The sequence below is a fragment of the Coenobita brevimanus genome, chromosome 98, assembly GCF_032717465.1.
Source record: "Coenobita brevimanus isolate Jiangsu-jjx chromosome 98, ASM3271746v2, whole genome shotgun sequence".
Classification (NCBI taxonomy): domain Eukaryota; kingdom Metazoa; phylum Arthropoda; class Malacostraca; order Decapoda; family Coenobitidae; genus Coenobita; species Coenobita brevimanus.
In genome coordinates this window covers 24333711-24360200 of record NC_137051.1, presented here as the reverse complement: position 1 = coordinate 24360200, position 26490 = coordinate 24333711, and the positions used below count along the sequence as shown (strand labels likewise).

The following is a 26490-nucleotide window of genomic DNA, read 5'->3' as shown; positions in this document are numbered from 1 at the left end:
ATAACACACACAGTTCAAAACTACTGTGTTGGGCATATGTATCTTTAAAGCTGTAGCAATGATGAAGCAATTCGATGACAAAGTATGGATGAACCTAACGAGACAAATCTCTGATAATGGCAACGTTATTACAGACACCAATATCAATGAATAGGAGCGTTAAACATAAGAACACACCCACCAAAATTATTTACTGCTTGTTAAGAGCATATTTTTAGGAATCTGATATGCGATTACAATGGAATTAACTTAAACTGTGAGTGATAATAATTTTAGGTCTGATGGAATGAAGAGCAACAGTATATCTGATTGGTGTGGTGAACTACAACAGAATATCAAGAAGCAAACGATTTGATTAAGGGCAATATGAAGAAATGGAAAGTTAAACTTAATGTCAAGCTCTGGCTAACAATGTGCTAAGGTTTTGAAGAATATACACACGCATAGGAGAAAAACTGAGACAATTTCAGATAATGCTAACCACATACAAAATATGAACTAGTTACCTACTTTAACTAGGTAGACCTCAGATGGAAGCATTGCAGAACTGTGTGTGGCATGTTGTTGTTGTTGTTTAGATTTACCTCCCTTGGGAGGACCGAGCCAAATAAGGGCCCGCCAGAGCAAATATCAATAATTAATAGGGCTCAAAGAGAGCTCTGGTGGTGGAGTGGATTCGCCCACCTATACTACAATGTGAACACAGGTAAAAAGCTAACGAGGTGGAGGGTAGGTGGAGACAGCGTCGAGCAGAACTGAGGTCGGGGTGAGGGCAACGATCGCAGCAGCAGTGGCAAAGGGAGAGACCCTCCTTACGAGTCTGCCAACTAAGGTGGAACGAAGGGCGGCAGTGGAGGGTCAGTCAAGTAGGAAGTGGAGAGTGGCCATTCTGCCGTTTCGTGACAGTGAGGGCACGGTTCAGAGGCAATCCCTGCTACTTGAGAGTAGCAGGGGTAGCTGAGCCGTAGGCGGCGTAATCGTACCACAAGCGGATTAGGCGTGTGAGGAGGAGCGTTGAGGGGCTCGAAGTTTGTAGCTGTTATGCTAGGTGTTTTTAGGTCGGCTTCCCGTCCTAATAACACCTAAGGTATTGCTGGGTTCCCTTTCTAGACCGGAGCTTAGACAGTGTGAGAGGAACAGGGCATAAAAACACAGGGCAACAACCTTACACGCATATTACCAAATTCTGGATACAGGAAGCTAGACAATTCACGAGACTCTGTCCAAAGGCAAGAACTGGAATTGACAGGTGTATATAAGCTATTGGTATCACACAGGATGCCGACAGTCTCGGGAACAGATGGAAAGACACTGCACTTAAGGGATGATGGGACTTCACTTTGTTCTAGGGCTGCTTGTTCTTTATGGTAATTATATATCTGTCCCGCATTACACCAAATTAAATAAGGAGGTGGAACACTGGGGGGCTGGCGGCTCACAGGCGGTGGCTCAGTGTTGGCTGCGCCCCCTCAGATGTCCTCTCGTCGAGGGGCCACGGGACTACTTGTGGGGGCGTTGTCCTTCAGGATGGGCTATGGTCAGGTGTGGGGAAGGCCCCCGACTAGAGGGACTTGGTACGGGGGTTTGGCCCTCGGGACTGGGGCTAAAAATCCTCTGAAGGCGCTCCTGCAAGCGCCTGGTGCAGGAAGGGTGTTGTTCCTCCTCTGGACTGGAGACGTCACGCCCCGGGGTACTAGTGGCGGCGTGGAGAGCCCGTCTACTGCGGTCTCACTCCCACTGCTTTGCCATCAGGGTAGGGCTGCGGCGTTGCCTGCAGCAGGAGTCCGACAGGCGTTGGTCTCCCTCTGGTGCCGGCTGGATGGAGTGCATATCTTGTCTACTGGTGTGGCTGCCGGCCATCACCAGTGTCGTGCCCCTTGAGGCAACTGCAGAAGGAGAGGGTATACCGTTCTCTCTCCACATGTGGCAACCGGCCATCACGGGTTCTGCAGGGGGGGTGGGCAGCACTAAGAGCGGCTGCTGACTGTCTCTCAAAGGTGCGGTTACTGGCCGTCACTGTTGCATGGCTGCAGGCCATTGCTTTTGATGTGTGGCTACCGGCTGTTGCTGTTGCACGGCTACAGTCCATTGCTGGGGCATGGCTACAGGCCATTGCTTTTAGTGTGTGACTACCAGCCATCACCGGGCCTGGAGTTATTTTTCTAGCTCCACCCTGATCCTGATGAAGGCTGGGTCGGTGGAAGGGTAATGCACCTGGACTGAGATGTTCCCACTGGGTGCATTCCGGGGAATAGGGGCGCTCGGGTATATGGGACTTACGTCCATATCGCACGCACGTCACGCGCGCCCTGCTTACCCCTCCATTGTTGCCTTCTGGGGATGTCGTGATGCCCTCAGTTGTTGCCATTTCAGTAGCCCTAGCATACCAGATGGTGGAGCAAAAGCCCTCTGCCACCTGTGTTTCATGATCAGGTTGTGTGAGCCACAGGATGGTGCGGTCGACTCTGCGTTTAAGCAGAGAATGGCTTGTCCTGAGAGGGAAGGTGACGGTAGGTTGGAGCATTGCGGAGTGAATAGAGGCATTAGCACGCTAGTTACCGGTGATGCCTACGTGGCTGGGCAGCCAGTGTAGTGTGGCATTTAAGCTATGTGCAATATAAACAAGATCTGAAGACACTAAGGTAACTTCTTGTGTAACATCAACAAGGGATCTGAGGACAATGATGTCGAAGAACTCATGTGTAAATTTTACGTTTGTCTCAATAAATTACTAACTGTATGCTCAACTGTAACCATATTCCTTTCAGATAGTACGAGGAACCACAGGTACATACTTGGAAACTACAGCTTTATAACTTTTGTGGTTTTCTCTAAAACGTGTTGCAAAGAAAAAGCTATGCAGACTTGAATTCGGTACTCTCCACTAGGCTGAATGGCAAAATATTAAGCCAAAATTATTCAGCAAACATTTTAAACACAGGATTTTCAACCAAATACTTGTATCTCAATTAGTTTCTAAGATTTCAAATGTACAATTTTCGGAATAAAAATGAATACATTATCTTCAAAAATAGGTCGTCATTTATTAATGGCATAAGGACTTGGGTTACTCTAGGGCAGTGCTACTCAAAGTGTGGTACGCGTACCGGTGACGGTACGCGAGCCATCGTCTGCCGGTACGCGGAGATTTGTATTATTATGGCTACATTGTTCATTTACTCACTCATGTTAAAAGTCATTGCTATCCAACTAACGAATGCGATATAATGAACAGCAAAACAGTGAACTGAATACGCATGAGACCCCCCCCAAAAAAAAATGTCAACTTACTTTTATTATCTATTCATTATATTTTTCCTGTATAAATGAATATTACTACGAATGTCTCTGATCGTAAACAATTAATTATATGGCACAAATATGGTACTGGTCAATGGCACACTGGGAAGACTTGTTACATCAATGATGACTGCCCTTGGATTGGCTTGCTTCGCTTGCACATTGAAAAAAAAAAAAAAATGCCGGTCCACCACATAAGATAGTTTGAGAAGCACTGCTCTAGGGTACCTTCGAGTGTAATATCAAGATCAATGGAAAAAAAGTGCAAAGAAAAATAATAATACTGACGAAAGCAAAAGCTTCATTGAGATGAAACGTTTTTAATATGTATACAAGAATAGTATGCTTCTGTAGATTAAATATTTACAGTGTTTTCTTTCTGCTGTAATTTATAGAACAGAAATGCAGAGTTTAGCAAAGATATTTGACTTTACCTTACGAGTGCTCAGAGTGAAAACAAGTATGAGATGATCATCCCAACAACAAAGCATAGAACATCACAGCTTTCTTTGAAAAGGTAGCAGATAGGCAACTATACAGTAGGGTATCAGAGTGCAACCCGAAAATGGAGTGAGAGTAAGCAGTTACCAGGAAATCAGAAGGAAAGAGGATGTTTGAAGGATTAAGTAATCCGAGTTAAGAAAGTTGAAATTTATTCGCTGTTGTCCCACCAGCTGATAATGATGAAGATACACATATAACACATTGAAAAAATAATATAACTAGTATTTACGTGAAGGACATGGCATTAAAGTGACACTTAGATAATCTACAGTATATAAACTATGTGATTATAGTCATAAAACCCAAAGGAAAATTTAAACATAAAGTACTTTCAAAACATGCAACAATAACCGTAAACTCATTGTTCTGAAGGCTACGGAATTTTAGTAACAAAGGGGAATGCTAACCAAAATAACACCAAAAGGCAGGAATGGAAACATTTACCTTCAGATAAAGACAAAATCTTGAAGCTAATCCACTACATCTTGAGCAAGAATGGAACACATCTTATTTTTGACATATTAGTAATCAAAATGAAAGCTTAAAGCATAACACTGATACAAGTCAAAGGACAGAAGGGAAGATTTGTACAAAATGCATGACTCTGAAACAGGAAATTCCAACAAAATCGTCCTAAAAAAAAAAAAAAAAAAAAAAAAAAAAAAGGAGACAGAATCTAAACCAGTGTTATATACTCCTCCACAATGTAAGGTCATGAAAAACAGAAGCTTAATAAAGCTAAAGTACAGGGGAGAAAAACAACAATCATTGGCTGTAAGTGCATTAATATAATAAAAAAAGAAATACAGAGGAAGAAATATAGATGCCTAGAAACGTTATCCGGTGTTGCTCGGGTTATCCAGTTCAATATCTTGAGTTACAATTCTTAAAGTTTATAGTCAGGCAACTTTCCAAGTGATCGATAAGTCAGCCATGATCTGTTCACGCAAGCCCCTTCACTCCACCATATCAGTGCCCGATGCATACATCCACTGCTCTCACTGGAGGCTCCAGAAAAAAGCCATGTAGAGATATATCAGATTTCATTATATCCAATTCTCAGAAAAAAAAAGTGGGAGGGGGGACGGGGGCTCCATGCAGATACGAGTGTATTAGATTTCATTATATGCCACGCCTTTGTTGTTTTCAATGAAAGCTGGAGAAACTCCTAATATTCCTGTTCATACTGCTACCACCACCACCACTACCACCACCACCATCACAACTACTACTACTACTTTGTAATAATAATAATAACTAGAATGCTGTAAAAAAGGACAATTTTGATAAAGAAGAGCTTCCCACTGCCATTGCCTATTAGAAGCCGAGCTATAAGGGGACCTGAAGGTCAAGGTCACTGATCTTCTGCATGACATCTTAGTTCATCAGGATCTATAAGTCCACCAAGTTAGGTGTCTCTGCCTTTATGCTTTCATGTAAAATTAGGTGACTTCTCTATATTCCGGAATAGTCCAAAGTTTTGGACCATAGGCCATCTCAGAAAATAATGATCCGATCTGGACTATATGAAGCACTGCATTCTGGCCATGTCCCAGGTGTATGTCATAAAAATTTCAGCCCTCTAACTTATGTGGTTCTTGAGCTTTAGGGTCTCTTTTTTTATGTTCTGGATCCTATCCGGTTTTCGGCTGTCGGATCGGGATGATAAATTTGGTCAGATAAAGCAGCCAACCAGTGCTATAATATGGCAAAGACTGAAGGCTGTAGCTCAAACGTTTTGCAAATGACAGTGATTTAGATTTTCCCTAGAATAATATTGACAACAACAAGAAAACTTCCCACAGGGATGTGGGAAGTTTTAATAATAAATACATAATATTAATAATAAAAACCAAAACATTCGCCCACGAGTACGTAAGGCTCGCCATCACTAAAGAAAAAAACTTGACCACTACGGCAATCCTCTGACAATCAGAAGCATATCAGTGCCGCTTCGTCAATATCGAAAAATAAGTATAAGGATTTGGCTCTAATCCTACTAAGATAAGTTGCATGCTAGCATTCAGAAGTCAGCAGTCAGGGGTAATATGTTGGTGAAAGTCACTGAGTATAACAGACCTAGGAAGATTTTTCTAATAGCCTTAAAATAACCTTTCTCTTCGTTTGCGATAGAAAATGGTGAATAACAGCAAGCTGAAAGAAAAAATTAAACACCTGTGGCTGGGAGTGAGAGGGGTTGTGGGTATGGTGTCTCCGCTCTCCAGTACTACGAAGAAATATTACAAATATTTACAAAGAAATATTAATCTAACCTATTTGCTGTAGGTGTAGGTGAGATGGTGACAAATAAATTAAGGTTTACTCTTTTTAACAGAATAACGGCACTGTTTGTAGGAACTCACCTCGATAGAAGAATTTCGGCTCGGACACAGAACATTTGTTCCCCTGAGGAAAAAAAAAAAAAAAACTAATTACATACAGTATGTATTGTTACACCCAGGCGTGTGGCGCAAGAGGGTCGTGTGTTGGATTTGGTTTGTGTGTCTATCTGTCCTGTCTGTCTGTTTTTCGGCAAGATTCTGGAAAGGAAAAACTCTGACGGGAATTCCATCAAATTTACAATGACGATTCAGGATCATCAGAGGAATAAACTATAAAATTATGGCCGAACACAACAACACGTCAAGTGCAAGATGAACTCAGACAGCTCCGATCTAATTTACACCGAACTTGGTGGAAAGGTTGAATGACAGAAAAGGATGTAATGATTGTTTTGAGAAATGATGGTCATGTGTAAAATCCACAGAGAAAGGTCAAATGTTCGGCCCTTTTAACTTAGATACCTTTTATTCGATTCAGTGTGTGATAAAGATAACACTTCATTAAAGGTCTAGATCAACATTTTTTTTCTTTTTCTTTTTTAATCTAATTTAGATCAAGCTTGGTGAAAGGGTTAAGCGTCCGACAAGGATGAAGTTACTTGAGTTTGAGAACAATTGGTCGGAGGACAAGGTCACAGGGTAGGGTGAAATATTCGACTTCAACCTGATTTTAGCATGCTGGTGTTACACTGAATGCATTCATTGTCAAAAATAAATAAATAAATAAATAAACAAAAAACTGCTTCAGCAGAGAACTCGACACAGAATTGGCATAACGCTTTTACTTCTCAAATACTAAAATGTAATGCATAAGAATTAATACCACTACCATGAACTCACATATAATTTAATAACTCTCGGTGAACAACCAAAAACTCATGAATCACAGCTGGAAATCAGCTTATTACATCATCATGACAAAGCCGGTATAATCACCACAATGACAAAATCCATTGCTAGACCATCAATGTTCTCATCAGTATAAATGTCAGTAAATTCTTCATCGCAACTATATTATTTTAATTTCCGGGAACACAGGTTCGTAGGGAAGTAGTCTGCGTAGTAGAAGAGCCTACGACAACACACACACACACACACACACACACACACACACACACACACACACACACTCTGCTAGACCTAACACGATCATACCACATATCACATCACACACTATCACACTTCTCACTGCAAAGCCCCCACTGTCGCACTACACACTGTCACACCACATCTGTCACACCCTACACTGCCACATTCATGCTGCAAAACCACATACTTCTACACCACATACTGCCACACCACACACTATCACACTTCTCACTATCACACCCCACACTCACATTTCTCACTGCTACACCGTCGACAGTCACATCTTACATTGCCACATCTCACAGTACCACATCATTTATTATCGCACTGCACACTATAATATCACACACTGCAACACCATATAGTTCCAGATCACACACTGCCACATCCCTCGCTGACACGACATTGTCATACCTCACACTGGATCACCACAGACTGCCATATCTCTCATTATCACACCACCCTCTGCCACATGCACAACACGCTGTTTCACCACACCCTGCCTCACCTCAGTGTGCTGAAAGGCGTTATAAAGATTTTCCTTGTAATTTTCACATTTATCCATATAAGCTCTAGCTGAAGGGTTGACAGTATCAATAATAAAATTATTTAAAATTTCCATCATCGCAAAGAATCAAACTATCCCCACACTGCCACTGAAGCCCACGCTTGTTCTGCAATTGGAGAATGTGGCGTTGCAGTGTGTGGATGGTGATGATGACGATTCGGATAGCTCTGATACACTCTTCTATCTTAACACTGTGTGATGTACTTTGGCTGTGAGTGGCTAACAGAAATATGCAAGCGTTAAAGTTATCACCATATATCGTTTCACGGCTGGGACAACTCTAGTAATCTATTGTAGCTTATGCCAGACGATTCTCCTAAACTGGGAATGAGTTACAGGAACATGAGTGTTAAAAATATTACCATGAATCCTCTCATGATCCAGACATTATTACTCTACTCCAGCTAACGCCAAGTGATTAATCAGACGACTGAAGGTCACAGTAACTGAATGTTAAAAAATTCCTCACCAATTTTCGTCATCATAGGCATTCAGATTAGCCCTAGTAGAATATTTCAGTCTGATTGTACTGTAGAAATAATGTAATTGTAAGGCAGGTCATCGTGCTGCCTTGTGTTATAAAGATATCCCTTACAAGTACTTACACAGACATTCAAATCAGCCCCACCCACACATCCACCAACCAGTCCTTTGTTGCCCTTTCAGGATCGCGCGAGTCCTGGGCTACATAGTCCACACATGACGATGGCAACAATAAGAAAATGGCAGCCTCAGGCTGCAGGGGCTCAACTAATTAATCTCTTCAACTTTCACCTTCACACACACACACACACACACACACACACACACACACACACACACACACACACACACACATTGCCCATACAGTACCTTAGGGGTATATCCCTGGAGTGTGCGGTGTGGCAGCATGCCTATGATGATGATGATGATGATGATGATGATGTGTAGCGTACCTTCGGTTGGGAGAAGTGTATATTGGTACGCTTGATAAGATGATGATGATGATGATGATGATGATGATGAACAGGCTACCTTCTGTTGTATGATGTGCATACAGTACTGGTACGTAGGGAGAGGTGGTGATGGTGATGACGATGATGATGGTGATAATGACGAGTACCTCTGACTGTGAGTAATGTACAGTACACTACTGTATATTGGTTGACTATTCTTGGTAAGGTGCACGATTATGGTGATAATGATGATGATGATGAGTGTCTCTGACGAGAAGGGTGTATGGGTACAAGCCGTGGGGTAAAAACGATGATTATGATGATGACGACGAGTACCTTTGACGAGAAGGGTGTATGGGTCCGAGCGGTGGGGTAAAAATTATGATGATGATTGTGATGATGACGACGAGTGTCTGACGAGAAGGGTGTATGAGTACGAGAATTGGGGTAAAAATGATAATGATGATGATGATGATGATGATTACCTTTGGCGAGAAGTGAATATTGGTACGGACGGTGCGGTGGTGCGCGGACTGCAGGGGCCTGAAGTTGTTGGCGACAGGTGCGTGTCTTCGGAAGTCTGAGGACCCCTGCTTCAGCTGCCTCAGACTGCGCATCTAGATTAGGGAGAGAGAGATTGGTAACTGGTCTTGTGCATGTGACGAAAAAATAAAGAAAATGCACATCCCATACAAACGCCCAGAGTCGAACACATAAAAAGAAAAAAAAAAAAAGTCTGACACCACAAGCAATTTATAATGCGAATTTCCTAATCTTATTCTGAGGAGGATGCCAGATACCTGCAAGTGATATTTTCAGTTTTATTCATAGTAAGTTATTATTGCGTCCATCTGGATATCAAATCTCCACATTTCCCCCCCGCCTCGCTGTGGCGAAACACTGTCTGCTGCAAATATTGGTTCAATTCACGAGACAGTACTGCAGGGGCTGTTGCTTGCATGCGGTCGATGGGTCTGCTTGGTCAGACAGACCCCCGGGGTTACTGAATGACAACAACGTGCAAATTCTGATATATCACGGGTATCATATTCCTTCTTGTCTGATGCAATTTTGATCATGTGTACAGATGCACTCAGCAGTTCCTTTACACCGTTTCGAAACTGTGTCAGCTTAAAGGATTGTAGCTAAATTGGTGGGTTGTTGCAGCTGTAGCTTAGCCCATGGTTTGTCTCGCTGAGAAGATCCGTCCACCACAGGTAAACAATTACTTCTGGGGAGGCATCTCACAGGTACGCCATAAGGGGATCCGACTCCTCCTTGTGGTAGACAGGGCTTCACCAGGGTCGGACCAGAGTCCTTCCCACAACGAGGTACAGTGAAAAATGAGGAGGTTTAGCTTCTGGATGGAGCACAGCATCACCACGTTAGTTTGGAATCTTACTTTACTGCTTTGAAACTCACAAACGTTGATTTAGATGTTGTCAGAGAGTGTGTCACTATCACCACAAACCATATTTACAGTAAAGTTACAAACTTTTAATTTTACTCTAAATTTCACTGATGTACTGAGGTCTATACTGAATAAATCAGTTTCTAAATGTGTAAAGTAATGAAATATTTGGTTACTGCCATTATTTTATAGTTCTGAATCTTTGCTTTTTGGTATGCTCTATCTGTATGTCTGCCTGTCTGTTAGTCTAGCTCAGTGCCATAGAGTAGGACAAGTGTTCGTGGGCCCTTCGGGTCCCTCGCACTTGCTCCTGCGGAGGGCTCTCGCGTTTATGTGTTTTCTAGTGTAACGTTGTCACTTGGATTTTTTGCAACTAACCAACTGACCGTGTTATTTGCAGCTTCGGGAATGGAACCTAAGTTGTCCGAACGCAAGTCTGAAATACTTTAGTTGTACCTGTGGGCAAAAAATTCTACGGAGATCCTATGCCGGGCGCCAGGAGAGGAGTTTTTTTGGTAAAAATGTGATCGCTCATTAAATATAGTAACAGTTTTTCAATCGTGATGGGACCAAGTTTTTTCACATCAGCGAATTTTTTGCGATTTTTGTGCCAATTCTGGTGCGATTTGAATGTGTAGTTTCGGCTGCCCAAAATACACACACACACACACACACACACACACACACGGCCACTGCTATAGTATATTAGATAAGTGCTCGTGAGCCCTTCAGGCCCCTTCCACTTGCTCCTGCAGAGGGCTCTCATGTTTATGGGCTGTTCTAGTGTAACGTTGTCACTTGGATTTTTTTCAGCTAACCAATTAATCGTGTTATTTGCAGCTTCGGGAATGGAACCCAAGTTGTCCGAACGCAAGTCCGAAATACTTCAGTTGTACCTGTGGGCAAAAAATTCTACGGAGATCCTATGCCGGGCGCCAGGAACGGAGTTTTTTTTGGTAAAAATGTGATCGCTCATTAAATATAGTAAAAGTTTGTCAATCGTGAAGGGACCAAGTTTTTTCACGTCAGCGAATTTTTTGCGATTTTTGTGCCAGTTTTGGTGCGACTTGAATGTGTAGTTTCGGTTGGCCAAAACACACACACACACACACACACACACACACACGGCTACTGCTATAGTATATTAGAAGAGTTTGGCCAGCTCGGTCTGAGACCTCACCTCGAATGCTCACCTGTTTTTGGCCGAGAACCGGTCACGTGACATATGGGCGCCATATTGCAGCCTCACCTCACCTCCTCACTTTCTTAACTGCCATAAGAAAGCACAGAGATCAAGGGGGACGCTACACTTTCTGTGGCCATATCACCTGCTATATACCTCTGTTTGACCACGAGATGGTATACTGTGCAACCTGGCGATGTTCCAACCTCACAGGTATGGGTAAGATACTGCACAGGTTTCCTAGAGATCCCACAAGCAGAAAAGAATGTGAAATTAAAGTCCGCCGGAAAGACTGGACACCACACAACAATTCCTATTTGTGTTGTGTGTGTAAATCTGTTCTCATTCTCTCTAATCTTTTTGTTCATCCTTTTGTGTATCTGTCTCTTAAGATTCATGTCTGGTCTAACTATTGTTGTAGACTGAGACGTACTAAACTTTTTAGATAGGCTGATAGTTACTTATTTTTTTTCAGTTCGGTTTCATGTCAACTAAGGAATATATATATATATATATATATATATATATATATATATATATATATATATATATATATATATATATATATATATATATATATATATAACATTCGCAAAAATGAAGCTCAACGCTATAAGTCTGGAGGTGAATTATGCAGTAAAAGCATGGCTATAAGATTCGCTGTAAAGAAGTATAAGTAAAAAGTCTTCGAATTACACTACTTTAAAGCTGTAGGTTATACAGTAGTATGTCTTGTATGTAAATATTTTTACTCCGTATATAGATAAGTGTTATAATAATGTATAAATGAAGTGGTGAGAAAGAAAATGAAAACATTCAAGGACCTAGCAGCTTTTGTACAGGATTTTCAAGCTAAAACAATGTTACTCATACTTCTTGTTACGCGGGTATAGGGGAGGCCTTGGTTAGGTTTTCATTTTCTTTCCTCCCATTATTATTCATTAAAAACGTTAACTAATAATCATCAGCCGTATATGTGTGTATGTGTGCATTTATGTATGTCTATATATTAATAGATACTCTAGACAGACGATAGACGGATAGATATATACATGTCTAATTATGTATATAAAAGACCTGCACCGAAATACAAGACTAGTGGGTTGATTTTGCACTTTTAGTATTGTTTTCATACTCCCGATCGGTCGCGTTTAGATGCAAGATGGCGCCCAGAACAGCGGTTGGCCAAACTCTTCCTACTCTATGGCGCTGGTCTAGGTAAGCCGAGAGTCATACACACACCCACCCACCCACCCACACACACACACAAAACCTAACCATAATTTTTATCACTGCTAAAATTTACTGTTACATATAGCCCTCGATGTACGACCATCCGACTTATGACCAATTTGCACTTACGATTACGACTATTGAACAACAGACCGCGGCCGTATGGTAAAAGGCAAGCCAGGGATGCATTCCCAAGGCTCGCTCACACACCAACCTGATTGCGCTGCCAGAGGTATGAGGTGATGCCCAAAAGTTCCCAAAATTTGACTTATGATGAAAACAAAATTATATCAATTTCTAATTACCACAATCCCCTTCAAAGTAGTCTCCTTCGGTGTGCAGAGATCAATCGCAGTGCTTCTCCCACAATTGGAAAGCGTTCTGGAAGTCCTTGAGCATCAGCTTGTTCAGGACCTTCGGTAATTTTCTCCTGGATATTCTCAATGGTATCAAATCTTGGTCCTTTCAGATGGATTTTCATTTTTTGTAAAGAGGAAAAAATCTCAGGGGACCAAATCTGGTGATACGAGGGGTGGGGGATAACCGTCTTGCATTTTTATGCCAAAAACTGACCTACAAGGGCTGTGTGCATAGATGCTTTGTCATGGTAAAGCTACCATTTGTTTTTGCGCCACTCATCTGGACGTTTTCATCTCATGTCACCAGACAAAATGCATTAGCAAGTTCCATACAATGGGCTAATAGTGTCACAAACATTGTGGACTGTCCTTCTTTGATTTTCGAGGATGGTTGCACACACTTTGGACACATTGTCGGGAATTGAACTGATAGAAGGGCAACCAGAATGTGCATTGTCATCTGTTGACATTCATCCGTTTTTTAAAATGCTTAAACCAGTCATAGGTATATGTAACCCCTCAAAATTAAATGCTTGTTTTAACATTTCATGAGTTTCTGCCGTGTTCTTCCGGTGTTTCACACATAGCTTTGTGCACACACGTTGCTCTTGAACATCCTTCACTTTTTTACATAACAGAAGTCGTAAATTAACCGAAATACAATGATGAAAAAAAAAAGGAACACACACACACACATACACACACATGCAGAGAACATCCACCCTGCACAACACCACTTGACACACTAACAAATAAAGGGTGCGTGCACTGCCACCTAGCATCCACACACCGTACAAGTGGTTTCCACCCTGCTTTCAAATTTCGGGAACTTTTGGATCCTCATATGAATGATGTTACTGAATGTCAAATTTATAACCTAATAACTTTACAGCTATAACAAACAGCTATGTTATCCATATATGAATGTACTGTTTATTGTTATATGTATACTGTTTACAGTTTTCTTTACTGGAAAAATACTTATAGCAAATTGTGTGGTAGTTTGCCACAAAGGATGCACTTGTTTCTTTTCTAACCCAAGCCTAGAGCCTGTCTTCTTTTTGCGATGCAAAAGGAACGTGCGGACCCTGATTGTGATGTGCAGTTTAACCCCTAACCACCGGCTGACGTGTAAAGTCGTCATGATTCAGGGCACAGAGCGCCGCCAGCTGACATGATATACTGCACACACCTTCCCATCACCCTTTGAACTCGTGACCATTTTCTATGATACCCACAGGGTAAGTGGGACCCCCAGGTACCCTGCGGTTGCGCGGTTCAATCTGTACACGGCAGTGGTAGCATGAGAAGCCATGTCTTCTTCCTCGTCATCGTCTGATTCCCTTGCACTGCGTGAAGGACCGATCGCCTCATCGACCCCCGCGAAAGTTCTGCCCTTAGTGCTAAGTGATAGTGTAATTGGATGTGCCTTAGACGATACCATGTCCTCACGGACACTCAGTGAGAGCACGTCCTTGGAGGAGAGTAACAGCTACCACGTGGAGAGCGATATCTCTCTCCCTTCAACCCCTACCCACTCTCTGACGCCAGACAAGGCCCTGAGACTTCTTCAAGAAGAGGGAAGAGTCTATGAAAGTGATGAATTCGGCAAGAAGGAAGTGATTCATGACCCAGAACATCATGAAAGCGACTGTGGACTCGACGGTCATCTCTGGAATTAACTCCAAAGAGCCGTCTCTCTGACACTCTTGCCGCCTGCTCGCTGACGTCTCGTCCTTCAATGCTCTGCAGTACCTCAGTCTACTACCTAAAGGGCTGATTCTCTGCAACCGGGCCCTTTGGAAGTGTTATTTCCCACACGGGCCCCAAGTGGAGATACACAGCACCGAGCTTTTCCCCAGGCAAGTTCTGCGTCAGGTGAGTCATCACCCGCTTTCTCCCCCACCTCCCTCACCTCTCCCTCTCCTTCCCCCTCACCCCCTGCCCACGGATGTGCACGTGGGCGTGCACGAGTGATAAAGAAATGCCCTGGAACTGCCAGACGGTCGGCTTTACCACGTGTAGGTAGAGTCAATAACTTTGTGTGGGAGGGTGGTGCCGGCTTTGAGCTGTCTGTGCCGGCATTTGATAAGGAGGGTGCAGGTGTGCAAGAGGATGAGCTTCCCCCCAGGCCCTAGACTATTAGCAGTTTGTTCAAGGCCATTTTCACAACTGCCATCATGCAATACCTGGAGGAGATCAATTTCCACCAGGCCATGTGTGTGCAGTGGCTGGACATGGCTGCCAGTGAGAGCAAGCATATACATGACTGGATACCTGAGGAGGTGGGAGAGATGTTTTTGTGGCTTGCCCTCACCATGTTGACAGCACACGTAAGAAAACATGTGCTCCATGACTATTGGTCGGTTGATGAACTCGTGGGCACACTTGTCTTCGGCAAGTATATGGCCCGTGACAGGTACCTGGCCATCCTAAGGTTCCTTCAACAGAAATAACGGGCCTGCACCGAATGACAGGTTATGGAAAATAAGATCAATCCTAACAATGCTCAAGGAGTCATTTTCCAGGGTTTTTTGTCCGTTTCAGAAAGCGGTTATTGACGAGTTGCTGGTGTTATTTAGGGGCAGGTGGCATTTATTCAGTATGTGCCGTCAAAGCATCACCGATTTGGTCTCAAATTCTTTGTGCTTTGCAACTGCAAAACTGGATATGTGCTGGATGTACAGTAATAGTTTATTTGACAACAGATGTTGATATACCTAGTGGTGATTTTCATGGGTCCTCTGCATCGGTAGTGAAAGTGCTCATGGAAAGTTATTTCAACAGGCACCACATTCTGTATATCGATAATTATTACATTGCCCCAGCGTTGACCAGGTATTTGCTTGACCATGGTACTGGGCTCTGTGGAACAGTTAGGGCCAACAGAAAGAATTTTCCTGCATTTCCAGCAAATACTGAGAAAGGAGCCCTTCTGACCAAGAAATGTGGCAACATGTTAGCCCTTCTCTGGCATGACAAGAAATGGATTAATTATGTTGTCTACAGTACAGAAGGGTGTGTTGGAGGAAACTGGGAAAACAGACTACAGGACCAGGAAACCCGTGATAAAGCCAGATGCTGTCAACGATTATAATATCAACATGTGGCTGGCTGATAAATCGGACATACAAATTGGTGAGCTCAATTGCCTACATAAGTCCTGCAGGTGGTGCAAGAAGGCGTTCTTACACCTTCTTGATATTGCGATGCTAAACATTTACATACTGTTCAAGGAGCTCATCGGGAAACTTTTCTCTCTACGAGAGTTTGGGAGACAGCTGGCACGCGAACTCCCTAAGGAATATTCAACTGCTCAGGTGAAAGTGCTAGGTGGAGGACAGCGGCTACAGAGGACAGGCTCAGCTGTGCTGAGTATTTCCGACGGCACAGGCTGATGGAGATTGGCCATACCACAGCAGGCCATCTGGTCTACAGGCAGTGCCACGTCTGTCACGCGACAAAACACCGTCCCCCAGCACGAAAAGAGACCTCATACCAATGTGCACAATGCAAGGTCCCCTATGCCCTAAATGTCCCCCTGAGTATCACTTTGAGCATGAATACTAAGCAGGTGTGTGGGAAAGTGTAAATAGTGTACAGGAATGCATAAGTTTGTGTATTTTTATTAATAAGTGAAATGTTCTATATTGTAAGTGATTTATTTATAGTAAGTGCTATAATGTATGTGTTTTATAATAAGTTCTACAAGTGCAATGCAAAAAGTGTTACTCTTTATTGGATATTGGTGAAAAAATTACTGGACATACCTTGAGTTAGCCTACCTGTTCCCTGAAAGAAAACCATTTGTGAGTGGGCCAGAAAGAAAATTACCTGGTTGGCTGTAACACAGTTATTTCACTTGATACTCAGGAAAATTGTGCTGAATATGAACATCAGTGTATCATAGGCCTACCTGTTACGTAAAAGAAAACCACTTGTGAGTGGGCCAGAAAGAAAAATACCTGGTTAGCTATAAGAAAATTATTTCACTCGATACTCAGGGAAATTGTGCTGAATATGAGCATCAGTGTATCCTACCTGTTACCTGAGAGAAAACCTCACATGAGCGGACCAGAAGGAAAATTTCCTGGTTCGCTATGACTAAATTATTTCAGTCGATATTCAGGGGAATTGTGCTGAATATGAGCATCAGTGTATTTGTGATGTGAAGTACAAATAATGTAAGTTGTGTATAACATTTATAAGATTTTCACGATGCCCTTGATTAGTACAAATCAGTATGAATTAAAGTACAAATAAAATTACCTCATACTCAACGATAATGCATGAAACAGTCACAGCATTTAGGCTACTTGTCAAAGTGCAATTATCCGTATTTGTGATGTCAAGTGCAATTATAAGTGTCGTAGTAAAGGGAGAATATTATAAATGACGGAAGAAGTGAGTACAGAAAAACGAAGAGATATTTCCTTTCCCACACACCTGCGGAGCATAGTGGCACTACGAAATGGACGGAAAACCTTTTGGGGAGCCACGAGGACCGGGTGATGACTCATCCTTACGACGGTGAGTAAGAAGTCTGGAAACGAGTGGAATTTACCACATTTCATCCAAGGCCGCACGGGCAGGGTTACAATCACCACTCCGGTCAGTGCTGCCAATGCTACCCACCGAGGCCAAAGCCACGGCCAGTGGCACGCTGTTGGATCCGCCCTGCCTAATGTGAAAAACCACTCGTCTTCAACTCATCCTTACTCATCGACGGGACCACCTAGAGACCTCGGGATACCTTCATTGGAAAGAGTAAGAGTTGGTGAGTTTTATGAGCTTTCATATGTTTCTCTGGCTATTATAGTTTGGCATATATTAGAGTTTGAAGTAAGGGTATTTTTGCCAAAACAAAATCTTGGAAATCCCCCGTAAGGAGGAGTGGGCGACCTCTCGGAACCTCCGGCGGCTGTGGGTTAATGCCAGTAATGGCTGGTTTATGCAGTACAAAAAATCATTTTTCCTTCCATAACATCAAAGTGAATGGTGAGGTTGCCAGTGCTAACATGAAGACAGCTAAGGCGTTCATGGGGGAATTGATTTTATTCAGTTGTTATTACAATTGTTCTATGGTATTTTAAAATATAGAACTCTTCTATATTTGAAGTAACAATATTTGCACTATTTATGCATATAATTAACTTTAACAGTTTTTGGACATTTATGTGACTTTGTAATGTGCGCTGTATATCTGACTTCTAACAGTATTTTATTGTTTGTGCATTTTTTACTTTTGATCAGATTGACTTACGACGGATCCGACTGTAGCACCAGTCGAGCAGGGCAGTACTCCCGAGGTGGATGGAAAGCTGATGACAGGGAGTGCTGGAGCTCCCGTTTCATCAGCCCTCAGGACTAGTTCCTGACCATCCCCCTTTGCTGAACTTTTTCAGTGTCTCAGTTACACAGAGAGTAGGCCAGCATGCTCTCCAGTACAAATTTCTCTAACTATCTTCACCAAACTACATGCACAGTACACACTACACTTCCTATTCAAAATTTACCAAAATGGCGTCGTCTTATCAAGCCTCGGAGTCCCCAGGGGAGGGGACCATAAATGCCCCCACCATCTGCCCGTCTCCCGGTGACGACTCAAGGTGCCTGGAATCATGGTCTGACTCTCTTCTTCTTCATTTCTGCAACATTCGCGGCCTTTCCTCTAACTTTCGCTCTGTTGAGCACAACCTCTCCTCCTCTAAACCTCACCTTCTTTTTCTAACGGAGACTCAGCTGTCTGAGGCAACTGACAGCAAACCCTTTTCTGTATCCTCCTACTTTCTCTATACTCATTTCAAAGCCAAAGGTGGCTGTTGTGTATATATACGCAACGACTTATCTTGCTCTCGTGTTCCTGAACTTGATTCTTCTGAATTCTCCACACTCTGGCTTCGGCTTTCCTGTCATTCTCTGACTAAATATATCTGTGCTGTTTACTTATCCCCTAATTCTACTGACTATCAAAAATTCTTCGACTATCTTACTTCTACGATGGAACACATTCTATCCATTTCTCCTTTCTCTGAAATCTCCATTCTTGGAGATTTCAATGTTCACCACCACCTTTGGCTCTCCTCTCCTTTCACGGATCCACCTGGTGAACAAGCCTACATCTTTTCTATCCTTAATGACCTAGAGCAGCTTGTACAGCACCCTACCCGTATCCCTGACCGCCTTGGAGAGAGCTCCAACATACTTGACCTCTTCCTCACAACTAATCCTTCTGCTTACTCTGTTAATCTTTCCTCTCCGTTGGGCTCCTCCGATCACAACCTTATTACCTTAACCTGTCCTATCACTCCGGTACGGCCTGTGGACCCTCCAGTGAAACGTCGTCTGTGGCATTTTGGAGCCGCGGACTGGGAGGCCCTCAGGCAGTACTTCTTTGATTTTCCCTGGAATGATTATTGCTTCCATGGCCGTGAGCCATCTGAGTGTGCCTTGCGCTTTACGGAGGTTATTCTCTCGGGCATGGAAGCATACATTCCTTTCTCATATCCTTTGACTAATGCAAGAAAGCCTTGGTTTAATCACGCTTGTTCTAATGCTGTCCGCAACAAGGAGAGGGCCTACAAAAGGTACCGGAGCCAACCCACCCCTGAATCACATCACCTTTACGTTTCTGCCCGGAATCGTGCTAAGTATGTTCTTCGCTCTACTAAAAATAATTTCATCCATACTAAATGCTCTCAACTCTCCAACTCGAATTCTTCCCGCTCCTTCTGGCATCTTGCCAAAAATCTTTCTAACAACTTTACCTCATCATCCTTCCCTCCTCTTTTCTACTCTGATGGTTCTGTAGCTATTTCTTCTACTGATAAAGCAGATCTCTTCGCACAGACTTTCTCCTCCAATTCTACCTTAGACGATTCCGGTGCTGTTCCTCCATCACTTCCTCCCTCTGACTTCCTCATGGCTGACATTAAAATTTCTTCAGTTGATGTATTTTCTGCCATCACTGGCCTCAGTACTAACAAGGCATATGGGCCTGATGGGGTCCCTCCTGTTGTTCTCAAGAACTGTGCTTCTGTGCTTACACCCTGCCTAGGCAAACTCTTTCGCCTTTGTCTGTCAACTTGCACCTTTCCTTCTTGCTGGAAGTTTGCTCTCATTCAGCCAGTCCCAAAGAAGGGTGACCACTCCCAACCCTCCAACTATCGTCCAATTGCTTTAACGTCCTGTATTTCAAAAGTTTTCGAGTCAATTCTTAATAGAAAAATTTTAAGGCATCTTTCCTATCACAACCTTCTTTCCGATCGTCAGTATGGGTTCCGTCAGGGACGCTCCACTGGCGATCTTCTCACCTACCTTTCAGACTCCTGGTCATCCTCCTTTCGGGACTTTGGCGAAAGCTTTGCCATTGCACTTGACATCTCAAAGGCTTTCGATCGAGTCTGGCATAAATCTTTAATTTCCAAACTGCCCTCCTACGGTTTCTATCCTTCTATCTGTGCCTTCATTGCTAGCTTCCTTTCTGGTCGTTCTATAGCCGCTGTTGTAGACGGCCATCGTTCTTCTCCTAGATCTATCAACAGTGGTGTTCCTCAGGGCTCTGTCCTATCACCAACTCTCTTCCTTTTATTCATCAATGATCTTCTAAGCTGTACATCTAACCCTATCCACTCATACGCTGACGATTCCACCCTTCACCTTTCCATTAAGTTCCCACAACGCCCATCTCAACAGTTACTTCAACAAGCAAGGGATGAGGCTGTGGCACACCTAATGTCTGATTTGGCTCGTATCTCTGATTGGGGTAAAAATAATATGGTTGTCTTTAATGCATCTAAGACTCAGTTCTTACACCTATCAACCCGACAAAATCTTCCACAGGTATACCCACTAATGTTTAATAATATTCAGCTTAATCCTGCATCATCCTTGAACATGCTTGGGGTTTCATTTACACGGGACTTATCTTGGAAAGATCATATTACATCTCTTGTAAAATCTGCTTCCAAGAGATTGGGTGTGCTAAGCCGACTCTGCTCTTTCTTTACCCCTGCACAACTGTTGACTCTATACAGGGGTTTTATCCGCCCCTGTGTGGAGTACAACTCTCATGTGTGGGGAGGCTTCCCACATACAGCTCTTCTCAATAGGGTGGAGTCAAAGGCTTTTCGTCTCATTAACTCTCCTCCTCTTACTGACTCCCTTCAACCTCTGTCTCTTCGCCGCACTGTTGCATCTTTATCTCTTTTCTATCGCTACTTTAATGGTCACTGCTCCTCTGAACTGTCTGCTTGCATTCCTCCACCTCTACGACGGGCGCGTAGCACCCGTCTGGCAGCAAACTCTCATCCTTTTTCTGTCCAACTCTCTAATGCAAGAGTTAACCGTTACTCCCAGTCTTTCATTTATGCAACAGGTCAGCTCTGGAACTGTCTCCCTCTGTCTGTATTTCCTGCTGCCTATGATCTCCAGTCTTTCAAACGCAGTGTGTCCAGGCATCTCAAAATGATCGGATCTTGAATTTGGCTCTATATTGTATTTTGTTTTTCTCTTGGAGGGAGCTGTTACTGCGGGCTCATGGCCTTTGGTTCCTTCTTCCTCGCATAAAAAAAAAAAAAAAAAAAGGCAAGGACTATCTGTCTGTGTATGCTTAAACAACTCTTCATTATAGCAGGCAAGTAACCGCAAGTCTGTAAATCTACGGGAGATGAATGAAAAATAATGCATCAGCTGAAAATGCATGAATGTATATTCATAGAAACAGGTAATTTTTGTTGCCTAACAATATGCTGCATTATTCTATGGAATTTCTCTTCCACACAATCGTCCCCCAAAGTGACATTTTTCCGTCTAACAAGCACAAGTTGCATCGTGACGGCCGTTTCCTCTTCTTTAATGGAACTCTAATATTATCCATGGAGATCACCCTTACGGTAGAGAAAAGCCATAATTAACATGGTGCCAAATCCGGACTGCAAGGTGGCAAGGTGTGACACCATGCTTCTGAACTGCAGCTTCTCTTGTTGGTGCTCGTGAAGTTATCGTGCTGCGACAAAACTTGGCCTTGTGACTGCGCACTGTTGTTCATTGTATTTTCAACTGCGTTTCCGATGATGAGTTGGAAAATGGATCAATGTCTTCCTCCATAAACAAAGCGTGGAACATTATAGTGATGACAACATCAAACCTGTTCATCTTTGGCGGAAATATATTGCGTTGGGTGATTATATTAAAGGTGAGTCCATAGTATTAAAGTGCATATTTTAAGATAAGATTCATGCTAAGGGTATATTAACTTTATTTTATTCATGCAGCTTCAACTTTCGTACATCCAGAATTAGAGCACAAAACAAGTTGGAAGGGAAGTGAGGAGGTGGAGACCCACTTGACTGAAGGCGATGTAGAGCGGCTTGTTGGGGAGGATCCAGGTGACGGTCTCGTGGCATCCTGGTGTGGTGAGGGAGCCCTCGTATGTCAGGTAGTGCTCGCTAGGGGGCACCAGTTCGCTCACCCGCAGCTCATACACCGACGAAGACGACCCTGACATAGAATACACAGGTTTACCCTTGCGCTATCATGACATCATCTTAAATTATACATTTGCTATCGACAGGTTTTATTTAGCTTTGGAATTTTTTTTTTTATTGATGAATTTAATTCTGCCAGAAAAAACAAGTTTACATCATAACTTCGACATTTTTTTTTTATTCCTGTATCCAACATGCGGCAAAGAGGAACAGCCTGCCAAAGGACATAATATTTTACCCTTTCACTGCCATAATGTAAGTCGTATCATCATCATCATCATCATCATCATCATCATCATCATCATCATCATCCGGACCTTCTTTCCCACCCTAGAGCAGAGTGAGAATTATCAACGTCTACACAGCCTTAGTTTGCCCAGTCCAATGGGCCACGCTTCCGTTCCCTCATCATTCAAGCCCCCGGAATCCTGGCTCTATCTGATACGCCAAAAACATTCACAACATACTGCAGCTTCACATAAACGTATCCGACAGAGTCAATCCGGACGCTGTCAGGTTAAATAAGGGTGCCAAATCCCTGATCATGCATTTCAACTCACTACATTCATCCAGCCAGCTTGATCTCTTGTCAGTGCCGTAGCCTCACCGACTCCATACCTCTCTTCCTCACACACTCATCCACCGTATCCCTCCACCTTCTCCTTGGCCTACCTCGCCTCATCCCTCCTTCAACTTCGCTCAGATATACCTTTTTCACCACTCTATTGTTATCCATTCTCTCCACATGACCATACCATCTCGGTACACATTGTTCGATTCTGATGTCCACAGACTTCCTCACTCCGCATCTTTCACGAATCACATTATTTCTTATCCTATCCACTCTTTGTACTCCGCATACATTCCTCAGCAGTCCCATCTCCACTGTTCTCACTCTTTTCACTTTCATGCCACACCATAGTCTCACACCCATATGAAAAAGTTGGCATTAACCTTTCATGTAAGCCTTGCGCAGCTGCAACACTCAAGCCTCTGTTTCTTATCAAGGCCTTCATAACACAAGCTACTTTCCTTCCTTGCGTCACTCTACTTTCCACTTCTTTTGCACATTTTCCTCTCTTTTCTATCATTGTACGCAGGTATTTGAACTCTCTCACCAATTCCATTCATTGTAACATCACACTGGGAATCATCCTCTCTCTCAGTAACCATCACCTTATTCTTTTCTACATTTACTCTCAAGGCACGACGCTCACAGACATCATTCTGCACTAGTCTACCAAGTTCTTGTCCGGTATTTGCAAGCAGTATTGCATCATCAGCATACAACAAATTTGAGGTATTACATCCATCGTCATTCATGACCAAAGCCATCTCTCTCTCCATTACTCGTGCTGTTACTTCTCTCATCGCCCCATCGATATATATATATACTGAACAACCATGGGGACATCACACAGCCATGTCCCACGCTCACACTGATCGTGAACCATTCACTTAGATGCCCATTCATCCTTACACATGCTTCACTACCATCATAAAAACTCTTGACAGCACCTAGCAGCTTACCATCTACACCGTACATACACAAAATCTTCCAAAATCCTTCTCTGTCTACCTTGCCGTATGTTTTTTCCAGATTCATCAATAGATAGATAGAAAAATGCCATAAACACCTTATATAGTCCTTCTCACAATCCTTCTCCACTATCTGTCTTACTGCAAATATATATATATATATATATATATATATATATATATATATATATATATATATATATATATATATAAAACCCCGCACACGCCCACACACACAGGATAAAAAGATATGATTTACTGCAAATATGATATGGAGGACTATGCACGAGAGGGGGTGCTGTTCATTTTAGAGCTACTCTGATTCAAGGTTATGTTGGAAAGAGTTACTCAGAGTCAGTGATACAGAGATCACACTGCTTCTACGGATATTTTTAAGTGGTTCGTCCTTAATTCGTTCTATACAAGGGTACCTTGTAGTTTCTTGTGCTTTTTCCGGACGATTTTATCCAACTCAGGGGAGGTTTTTCGGACGATAGGTTAGATACTATCTTCAGCAAGCCCTTTATTTTTACTTAAAAAAAGAAAGTATCTGCCTGTAGTTTGCTAGAAATGATACACATCATCGTGTAGATGGACTTGAGAACAGAAGAAAGGATTACTCTTCGGTTAATGAAGTTTATGAACAGGATAACAGAGTGCTCTCCCAACATATTCTCAGACCCTCCGGCTGTCAGTAGTGCAGGACTTATTTGAAATGTAGGCGTAAACTTAATAACTAGTGTATGAATTAGGTATGCTACCAAGGAGAGTGGATAAATGCCTTTAACATTTTTCTCAAAGACTTCGTCTGGGGCTTAATGGCTAATGAATGTAAACTGCACTAAGCCCATACAGAAGAGAAGTTTTAACTACATGAATATCTCATCAAAATGTAACGTAAAAATAGTTCATCAGGTAATACAGAAGATACACCAGGTGTTGCCAAGTGAAGGTCTAGCCTCGTCTTGAACAAATCTGCGGTGGTGCTTTGTAGATTGTTACATTTATCTACACCGTCGATTATAAAAGAATGATGACCAGTGACTGAACTCAGTATGTTTTCATTGGTTCAAGTGGGAAATGCTGATGCAAGACCACACAGTGTAGCCTAATATGATGATGGTAATTTATCCCGAATTTGGACAATATCCTATGAGAGACAAGGATATGACGATAATGATAGTATCATATGATGCCAACAAGAAACAGGTGGTGATCTAACATGTTTTTGGATGTATTATTATCAGAAATTCTAGCAATTCTTCTTGCAGCTTATTCCGTTTCCTTATAATGTTACTGGTAAGGAGACATTAACACATACCTACCGATATAGGCAGCTATCAGTTTAACATGAAAACACACACACACACACACACACACACACACACACACACACACACACACACGCACGCACGCACGCACGCACACACGCGCGCGCGCGCCAGTACGCACAATTTCGTTCGCACAAGCACACAAGAAGCCTTCAACAGAATGACAAACTGGCAAGAAATATATATTGGCCAGAAACCATTCTCAGTGAATATAATAGAATACAATATCGAAAAAGCATTTATCATTCACAAACCCTTTCCCTCTCAATAAAGGGCTTTACTGATGGACCCATGCAAATATTACAGACCTCATTATTGCTTACTGTTAATTTATTCTGATATTCATTTGTAAGCTATATTGTTATAAATCAATTCCATATGTTCATACACTAGCATCAAAACACTCACTCGGTATTTTTCCTTTACTCTCACGTCATCACTCCCACAGTAACATACTTATTCGCACGCCAAAACACACACTCTCAAACCGTCACCATCTCAATTAACTTATTATGACAACAGCATTAAACCACAGCAGCGTTAACATCACCTGCTCCCTCTCATACTAATACTTAATCACCCTCACACCAACGCACACCAACCATCGCACCAACAGTTTATCACTGTCAAATCAATACTCGCACACTATCACGCCAACACCCAGTCTCATGCCAATCCCCTATCATTCTCACAGCAACACTCTCATTCACATCAGCACTCATTCAGTCTCATACTTACACTGACTCACTCTCACACCAACAATCAGACGCTCACACCAACACTCACTCTCATACCAACACTCAATCACTTTCACACTAGCACTCGACCACCCTCACACCAACACTCAGTCACTCTGATACCAACTCCCAGTCATTCTCACATCATCACTCACTCCCACACCAGCACTCAGTACCTTTGATGCTTACACCCAGTCATTCTCACATCAACTCACTCTCACACCAACACTCGGTCACTCTGATACCAACACTCAGTCACCAGCACTCAGTCACTCTGACACCAACACTCAGTCACCAGCACTCAGTCACTCTTACACCAACACTCAGTCACTCTGACACCAACGCTCAGTCACATTTACACCAACACTCAGTCACTATGACACCAACGCTCAGTCACTCTTAAACCAACACTCATCCCTCTGACACCAACACTCAGTCACTACTCGCTCATTCTTACATCACCATTCGTCG

General features: G+C 42.8%; 1 protein-coding gene across 1 annotated transcript in view; it reads right to left on the bottom strand.

Annotated features, from left to right (window-relative positions):
• The window catches only part of LOC145414077 (carbonic anhydrase-related protein 10-like), a 411901-nt gene that overhangs the window by 4968 nt on the left and 380443 nt on the right, over positions 1 to 26490 (bottom strand). Inside the window, exons 7-9 of the mRNA XM_080283641.1 lie at positions 22271 to 22425; positions 9224 to 9355; positions 6168 to 6210 (exon numbers count right to left, since the gene is read on the bottom strand). Of these exons, the coding sequence (XP_080139767.1) occupies positions 6168 to 6210; positions 9224 to 9355; positions 22271 to 22425 (330 nt within the window). The remainder of the gene's footprint in view (positions 1 to 6167; positions 6211 to 9223; positions 9356 to 22270; positions 22426 to 26490) is intronic.